General features: G+C 40.2%; 1 protein-coding gene across 1 annotated transcript in view; it reads left to right on the forward strand.

Moving 5' to 3' along the window:
* Window positions 1–9,834, forward strand: part of rims2a (regulating synaptic membrane exocytosis 2a) — a 100,490-nt gene that overhangs the window by 11,452 nt on the left and 79,204 nt on the right. Inside the window, 3 exon segments of the mRNA XM_025061919.1 lie at window positions 4,862–4,894; window positions 5,678–5,770; window positions 9,083–9,293. Coding sequence (XP_024917687.1) covers window positions 4,862–4,894; window positions 5,678–5,770; window positions 9,083–9,293 — 337 coding nt within the window.

Below are 9,834 nucleotides of genomic sequence, written 5' to 3' on the forward strand. Positions count from 1 at the left end.
TCTGTTACCTGTCTATTGTTAGTCATCTACAGGCTATTATTAAAGGCCCGACTGAGACGCAGACGGCTGAGTGCAGTACAGCCCACCCACTGCCTCCAGCTGGGAACAACAACATCATCATGGTTTCTTCATGTCTCTGGGAACGGCACTGATGCTGGTGTAGAGCTATGATTTGCTGCTTAGGTCTGTTGCATTAACTGCTAATATGGAAACTGTTGTTTGAGGCAGACAAATTACACAACACACCACCAAACGCAAATGCAACAAAAAATATATGCAATGCAAAACTGATTTTCTAGTTTATATGAAATATGTTTGTATGGGTCTGTTCAGTTAAACACACTGATGATATTCTCGCATGAATTAAGAAAGACAGTCCTGAAGACCTCTGAGTCTATACCTACAGTAAGGGAAGATAATTTTATAGTTGCCTATTACTGGATTGAACAAACAGAAAACACACTGTTGCCCCTCATAAACACAGTTTATCAGCACATATGAGTGAAAGTTGCAAATGTATTGAACTTGTTATGAAAAACAAAATTGCTCATATTCCTCCTGTAAGCCTTTGCCTGATAATTCACTTATGAATGTGTGGGCTGCCGCATGATTGGCTGACTCTTTGCCACTTGGAAATCTCTCAGGAACAGAGATACAGAGAAGCTCAATTGAATCCTGGCAGGTAATCTAAGGAAACAGATGGATTTCAGTTATATTTGGCAACAGATTAGCTGCTTCCTCCATGCTGAGAGAAATCTGCCGTTGCCAACTCCTGTTTGACAACCTGAATATTAGTCCTCGGTCATGAGGTCCTGCTTGTGTGACGTTAAACTGCCTTTTTGTGGAGTCGTTCTCATGATGTTAATTTCCATCTGTTCTTTCACACCCTGGTACGTGCCTTCTGACCTGACTCTTGTGCTAGAACTCGTGCAGAATTTGGCTATTTTTCCCTCACTCTGATCGATGTAGAGAAAAAAAACATTCAGTGAAAGAAGTCCAAGGATCAGGAGTCACAAGAACGTGTCGCGTGTCTCTAAATAAGCTGCTATTTTAGTGAACGCTCCAGTAGAGGTGCTACAGTGAGACTTTCTGCAGAAATAATGCTGACGTGACATTTGGATGGATGGAAGTATGTTGTCTTTTGTTAGCTGATTCAAGAAATCCAATTGGGCCACATGAAGTCAGATATACAGTACAGTAGATAATGATGCAATTTGACATGAACAGAAAGGTTAATGTAACAGACCTATACTGTCAGTTAGCATATTGTCCAGCGCCCTGTTTCTAGAAAGTAAAATAGATGTAAAATAATGTTGTGTTTGTGTTGGTTTATGCGATTAAAGCTACAACCGATCAAACAATCAAATATGTGCATTTTAATGGTTGAAACAATAACGATATTCCCTGTGGATTTCTAACCTTGGAGGAACATCAGACTGTTATAAACCATCTCTTGGCAGCACCGACGAGCTGGGATGGTTTCAAAGATGTATGTAGTTTGTTTTTGAGCCAAATTAGTTCCCTATGATCCAATTATCACATTTTCCTGTAGTGAAGTCTGAGGCCCTGCAGGGTCACGGTGTGGCCATGAGATCCTTTATGACAAATGATTCCTCCTGCAGTGTCGATGCCAAGATGAGGTGACTCCCCAATCTCTTTGTTTAAAAACTGCTGAGCTCTGGGTGTAGCGCTTGTACGTAGTGGTCAGCTTGGCCTGGACTGCACAGTAAACAGCCAGGAAACAGCCCTTCAAAAATAAAGTAGTCAATATAATGATGTATTTGTCAAAAATATGAAAACATCGTGATGGAAAATGTTGCTAGAATGCATGTCTTTGCATCAAAAAGAGTCATTGGTTCACTGGGAGGAGCCCAGTTCATCTGTATGGAGTTGGCATGTTCTCCCCCTGTGCACATGGGTTTACTCTGGGCTCTCCAGTTTCCTCCCACAGCTCAGTAGAGGAATAGATTGATCAGACATTATGACTGACCATAGGTGTGATTATGAGTGTGGTCGATGTCAATATGTGAACTATTCAGGGTGTATTCTGCCTTCACTGACGGCTAGGATTGCCTTCAGCTGGCCTTTTGACCCTGAAAATGATTTAGTGAGAGAGGCAGAAGCAAAGAAAAATGATTGTGTGTCATGATCTGTTCATAATATTAATATACATTTATTTTCTATTTTCACTTGGGGCCAGCTCAAAACTCCATGTCTCTCTTTTAAGTGATATTGTCGTCCAAACGAGGCAAGGTTTATATTATTTGTAAAATAAATAGATAATCAATTTTACTATTTAACTTGGAAAGTCAACAGTGGTTCCTGGAAGTTTAGGCTTTACAGCTGCCCACTAGAGAGCAGTGTGGCATCAGTGTTGCGTCTGAGTTGATGCCCTGTCCTTAATTTATGTGTATATCTATCTATCTATCTATCTATCTATCTATCTATCTATCTATCTATCTATCTATCTACCTATCTATCTATCTATCTATCTATCTATCTATCTATCTATCTATCTATCTATCTATCTATCTATCTATCTATCTATCTATCTTTTAATCTATTGGTTTAATTTTATTACAGACAGTACAGCACAGTCTGAACACAGGGCAGTATTTGCCCCTCAGGGTTCCTCAGCAGCCAGAACATGTAGTACGTCACCTGTGACATTTTACACTCACTCATTTTACTGCCCCATGTCAAATAATACACCTCCCTTATACGCCCTCACTTACATATGCACATGTACTAGTACAGTACACACACTGGTTCTCTCTCTCTCTCTCTCTCTCTCTTTCTCTTTCTCTCTCTCTCACTCTCTCACACACACACACACAAACACTGAGACACATACAAACATAGGCACACTGTCCAGGCAGGAAGACAGGCTCCATCAGATAAATATGAGGCTTGTAATGCAACCACAGAGACAGGGCAGATGGGATCAATAAAGAGAGACATCGCAGGTCATCAGAGGAACACAGCCACAGGATAAATATGGACTGGCTCATCGGAAAACAAAGCAGCGAGACTGACGGGTACGCATGACTGTTCTTCTCTCATGTGTATTCTGACCTCACCTGACACAGACATGCAGACACATTTACAAAACTAAAGCTCTTGTTGACAATTAGGAGAACAGTATTTGAATGTGTAAACTGTATTTGAATTGTCTGTATAAAAATGTTTAGGTAGGAGATGGATGGCTTCACTGGGAGCTTTACTTTCTGCAAACGCTCTGTGTTTAAAGGTTATTTCCTAATTATCGGGATCATTTTTTCTGACAATGATATTTGTTGGCAAGAAAATAGCTTTTCAGATCTGTGTAATGTGAACGTTTGTTGTTGAATCTACTGGTTTGGCTTCTGTATGCCTTCCACAGGGATTTGATGTATCATTGGATTATTAATATTATTTGAGAAAACTGGTGTTTCAGCAGGTGAAAAAAGGCTTAAAAAACTGTGGGCAAAAGTAAGGTGAAAACAAATCAATCAACACATTTCCTGCGGTGGTGTTCAGCTGATGAAGTTGTTCTCGTAAATGAGGTGCATGAAGTTCTGATGTGTGACTGTCAGCGGCATCTTGTTTCTGTTTCGCTTGAATTGACACCAGCTCTCCCGACCAGGAGGGAACGGTTGAGTTGTTAGATGGAAGACAGATGCTAGACTGTCACATGGGGACTGCTGTGTGTGTGTGGGGATGTGTGTGTGTGTGTGGGGATGTGTCTGCCTATTTAGATCCATTTTTGGCAACATCAGCTTACTTTTTTAGAGTAGTCATTAGGGTTGTGTTTTGGCAAGAATCTGGCGATACGAAGCATATTACAATCCAGGGGCAACGATACATATATATTGTGATATACTGCAGTACTATAGGCATGACAGTATATTGAGATTTTTTTCAAACAATTTACTTATAAAAAATGTCAGCAAAGTAAACACTAGAGAAGAAGTAAAAGCAAAGTATTATATTTAACAGAATATAATATCAACAAAATATTCAACAGGAAACTGTGTTTTATTAAACAACATATTATTATTATTAATGTTTTATTCTATTCCTGCTTACCTTAGTGTGGATGCCAAGATGACCTGTCTGCAGGCCATGCACATTCAGTAGTGGTGACTTGTTAAGATAGTCATTGTGGATGGTGACTGTTTTTCCTGGGATATGAATCCCAGTTTTGTAGCAAAGGTCTCTAACTAAAGAAAACACAGACAGAGCCTTTGGTGGACAAATACGTCCAGGCCCCAGAACATTACCTCTGTGACAGTTTTTGCTCCTACTTCACCTAAGTCTTATATTTTTGAGAGTGTTACTGTATTGCTGTATTGCAACCATAGCTGGTTTGTGTTAGGGATACGATATGAGCCGGTTTATGGAATCTAATCGAGCATGAAGTGCTTACTGGGCTGAGGAGAAGTTGATGCTTCTCTCCAGTTTGTCTGCTGTGGAGTCACGTGCAGTTCAAGGTACTGCTCAGATATCACTCAGCTGTGCTACTCTGCTTACTGTGGGGATGCTTGACCATGCTATAGTAACCATGTGAGTGCAAGTTACTCACATGGAGCTGTCATTTTAAAGTTTAATTTGTTTCAAATTAGTCATTGTGAATACTCGTTATATTCACGTGAATGACCTCATGCATCACAATTGCACTTAGAAAACATGTAAATCATTTTCTATAATATGCTGCACATGTTACATATTATAGTTCAAGTATGATTTATGTCAGAGGCATCTTTATTTTTATTTTTTATGTGTGTATTTTATGCTTCATTTGTTTGTTTTTCCTCATCACTTTTGTGTTCTTTAAGCACTGAGTTGTGCGCATTTTTTTTTGTTTTGTTTCATGTCTCAGGATCAAAGAAGAAACAAAGCCTCAGCCTGCACAGTAAGTAGACTGCATTACCCAGGGTGCTATGGGCTTTGACACTTCTTCCTGTCTCTTGGTGCTATGTGCTTTACGTGGCTTTCTAAAAAAAAAAAAAAAAAAAAAAAAAAGAAAGACGTCACTCACGTCATGGAAAGCTGCTGAGACAGCTCCAAGTACTGTGTGGATTTTGAACTTGAATAGATGGATTTTGTGCTGAATTCCTAACAGCTGCCTTCCATGACATCAGTGGCAACAGCTTTTTCTTTCAAAATGCATTTCTAAAGCGGGGTCCTCAATCCCCCCCCTCCCCCCGTCTCTCCTGCAGTGGCTCCTTAACCGACTCTTGCCAAATAGTGTGGACCAAATGCATCTTTTCTGCTTGAAGGAAACTATAGCTGCATTTTCTTTAAATTTAACTCTGACCAGTCTGTCTCCAAAACTGACTCTCTGATTTCCCTCATACGAGCAATGGATGCAGCTTTCATCCCTTTTGGCTGTAGTGCTTTCCTGCTTCCTGTTTCCTACTATCTACTCTGAAGCTGTGTTAATCATCCTTCACTCTTCATCTGTCCTTCTCACAGCATTTTTGAGTAGTTGCTACTTGATGCAGCACTGTCCTTAGCCTCTCTCTCCCTCTCTCTCTCTCTCTCTATCTCTGATTGTGCGTGTACTGATTGTAGTGACTCTCCCTGCTGCTGTTTACGTCTCAGAAACCGTCCTGCTGCTTCCTTAAAAACCCCACTGTAATTTCCCATGATGACCTATTGCGATGTTTCAGTCACACTTTGCTTATTTGAACAGGTGGTTTCCCTTTAGTGGGATCACTGAGCTGGTTAATAACGTTCTTCAGCCCCAGCAAAAGTCCCAAAATGACAAGAAGCCAGAACCAGACGCGTAAGTAATAGCACAGACCCACTTTATATCCTCATGGCTGTCACTCACATGCAGTGGAGTGGTGACCTCTGCAGCTGGATGTTGGTAGTTATGTCCCACAAGGATATTCAGTTCATGAGGGACTGATGATGTAAAAGAAAAAGATAAAGTAACAAAGGATTACATATATATATATACTGTATATATATATATATCTATATATATATATAGTATATATATATATATATATATAGTATATATACAGTATATATATGGTGTAGTTCATTAGTTTGGCACTTAATTCTGGCTAAAATCATGCCAGAGGTATTGAACGTGGCCCATGGGTGTTCCACCATTATCGATTGTTTAAAATCACTTTAATCAATCGATTAAAATAAGTTAAGACATTTCTAAGACAGCAAGTTTAAAAAAAAATCTTTGTGTTTGTGTGTATAAAGGGTGTTTACTTATATGAACAGCCTGTTGGTACTTCATTCTTTGACTGACAGGTGTCGTCAAGATTTAAAATGCTAATAATGGAAACCGAACACTAATATTCAGCTCAGTGAGTGCCAGAAGTATAAAACAGAACCTCATACGCTGCCTGTAGTTCAGCCTCAGCCTGTCATATGTCCGACATCGGGCTTCAGGTTACCGGTTGTTTGTGGCTGCTCCGCTGCTGCGCGGCGGTAAGAGAGCTCTGATACGCTAGCATGGGACAGGACAATAAGCAGCGTATGATTACTCGTCAGGAGTGTCACCCACATTTGACCGTGTTTGACCGAATGAGTGAACCCCTTTGGGATGGGCACCGTGTACCAGCTGTTCCAGTCTCCTCTTGCCTCAGTTTCTCTCCCATATTGAAAACCAATACACATCTCTTTGTTTACATTTAAACGTTGTACTTTACTCTTTAGATATGTTGTTGTTTATATATATACTGTATATATCTGTCTGATTATCACACACATTTGATACAGACTACTGTGGTTTTTGAAAAGCTCGCTATCTTAACCAGCGAACCATCTTCAACCTTCAAAGCATTTTAGGAAGTGATCTGATACAGAGGGAGATGATCATTGGTTGTCTTTAAAAAGTGCGTCCTTGCAGTGAACTCACAGAGCAGTGTCTTTAGCCCAGGGTTTAGCCAATGTCTCTGAGAATGCTTCAGTGTAAGCAGAGATTAGGTGCGAATGCAACACTACTGTTGGTATTTTTATCTCCCTGATCCTCAGAAACAGTGGCTTTACTTCTATCACTCTTCATCACAGCGTTATCAGGCCCTCTGTCAGTAAATGAGATTTGGTGGGACGTGTTAAACAAGACTGCACACTAAGCTCTGCCTGGTTGGCTGTGACACCAGTAGCCCTTTGTTCTTTAAGTGGATACAACAGGGGGGCATGTCGCTGGCATTGTGTCTCAATGTTTTCGAAGGCACCAAGGAAGTACCCCAGTGCTGTGCGTGCAGCTGTCGCATTTGGGCTGTAAAGATGTGGTTGTGGCCAATGGAAGTATGTTTCTCTGAAATGCAGAGCTGTATGTGGTAAAAGGATAGTACTGCTCAATAATTCACAAGTGCTAATGAATGTTGCAGGGGATATGTGGGGCGAAACCAATTCTAATCGCCATATTATGAAGTCAGCCCAGTGTTTAGTTTCCAAGGAGACGCTCAATTGACATGTGTTATACAAAATGCATGCGTAGAGTTCGTGCAGGTTTGTTTTAGGAGCCGGTCAGGGCTGACAATCTACTGTATGGTCAGGTAGACTGCATTAGTAGGAGGCCACCTATAGGACACAGCCAGTGGGACAGTGAAAGGTGGCTTTTATTGTGTATCACCGCCAATGATTTGTGATAAGAACTGTAATATAGTGAGGCATCAGTGATGTTATCCCACTGTATATAACACTGATGGTGTTCTCCGTCTCACCTTACAACTGTCTTGATATAGAAACACAGGTGCAAATGATTCATTAAATGCAGGCTGGAACCTGAGAAAGTGGAATTAAGTGATGTTCTCAAACTTGCAGAGCAAATTTGATACCCACTCCTGATTTAGGAGAGGTGTGGTATCAAAGGGGGAGCTCAGGTTTGAACCTCCTGAGGTCATGGCTTCTGCTTTTCCCTTTCAAAATCTCTCTCTCACTCTGCTCACATCTGGGGTGAAAATCAATTTTATGTTAGGAACATGCATAGGCACGAGCCTCACTCCTTAGCTCTAGTTTGTGTTTCTGTTGGATAGAAAATATTGTCAATTTTGTAAAATATAAAGAAAATAAAGTAGTATAATATGATGTAGTGTTTGTAAGTGGATTTAAACGGGAGTGACCCTCAAATTGTCAGATTAACCTCAAAATGGGAATGTACTTGGATGGATGTTGGTAGTATCCAGTTCATGCTGTGGTACATATGAGAGACTAATGATATGAAAGTATGTGAAAAAAAATTATATATATATTGGACCGTTTTTGTAAAGGTCACCAAAGCAAAGAGAAAAGAGATGGTGTAATGGTGTAATGCTTCTGGAAGATATTTAAAATCTGGTGTTCCAGTAAATTTACAGTATTAACCTGCTAGCTTTGTAATCATAAAATGAGCATGCGTAGAGTTCTTGCAGTTTTTTTTAAGGAGCCAGCTAAGAATCTACTCTATGGTCTGGTAGACTGCATTATAAGGAGGCCATCTATAGGACACAACCGGTAGGACAGTGAAAGGTGAAATTGTCAGATTAACCTCAAAATGGGAAGGAACTTTGGGTCATTCTTGGAACTATACTTGAGTTTTAATCCTGTCACTGAGGCCTTCCAGTGTCATATGGACGCTGGGAGTTTTTTTTTGTGTCACAGTAAATCAAGTGAAAGAATAAAAAACAAAAGATAATTCTCGAAACTTCAATTAATTGTACGTTTGTTTGTCAGTTTTGTTGTACAGGTGAAATACATATCAATACCATTTTATATGTGTGCTGTGGTTGATTTAATATATGGTTCCCAAATGTTTTCTCCTTTGTATTTTTGTAGAAAATAGTATACATTCATAGCTGTTGTGTCACTTCACCACTGAACTTTAATTACAGCTCTGTAAACCCTATTATTTCACTATTCATATTAAACAAATTAACTAAAGTTATAATACAGTACAATTGCCCAACCGTGACATGTAACCATGTGTATGTAATAGCTCCATGCCCCCCACTTTAGGAACAACATTAAGGTAAATGGTTTGGACAAAAAGACCTGATAATTTTACTGCTTATTTGTAATGAAAATATCAAGGAAATGACCTCCTCCATCATTACTTATACTCATGTCTGTCCTTTCCTCTTGCTTACAGGAAGTTGCACCAGCAATTTGAATCGTACAAGGAACAGGTCAAGAAGATGGGTGATGAGTCTAAGCAGACTCAGGATCAGAAGAGTGAAGCCCCGATCTGTGGGATATGCCACAAAACCAAGTTTGCCGATGGCTGTGGCCACCTCTGTTCATATTGCCAAACGAAATTCTGTGCTCGGTGCGGAGGACGAGTGTCTCTGCGGTCAAATAAGGTAAAAGCTGGCTTGCATGAGTGGATACATACATACACACACACACACACACACACAATAATGTTCACAGTACAGATGTCCACTGCCCCCTGGCAAAGTCCTCTGTACAGCTCTATTTTAGTACAGTTTGAAAACAGTTGCAGTAAAATGGCAAGTTAGGCCGTCAGTGTTTTAGGGGCAGCTAATGTTTATTTCCAAATTCAGTCAGAGGGTCTCTGCATGCATTTATCTTTAAGTCTGTTCTTTTCTATGCGTTGAATCCTAGTTGCAGACTCACATTCCTGCCACTTACAGTGTTTCAGTTTCTCCACTGGAGGGAACTCTTGCTCCTTTTTTCTTCTCTTTGCTCTGATGTTTTATATTAACCTCTCTCTGTTCTCCTCAGACTGAACATCAGGTCTGAGTTATAAATTTGAGCTTCAGTGTTCTTATATCACGTCATTCAATCCTGAAGGCTAAGGCCACTACCTATCACACTCACAGTATCTGTTTCTCCTCTTCCTGCCCCTCTCTGCCTCCTCCTTTTCCTCTTTCTGCTGCA

This window comes from Cynoglossus semilaevis, chromosome 13 (genome assembly GCF_000523025.1).
Source record: "Cynoglossus semilaevis isolate Cse_v1.0 chromosome 13, Cse_v1.0, whole genome shotgun sequence".
NCBI classification, from domain to species: domain Eukaryota; kingdom Metazoa; phylum Chordata; class Actinopteri; order Pleuronectiformes; family Cynoglossidae; genus Cynoglossus; species Cynoglossus semilaevis.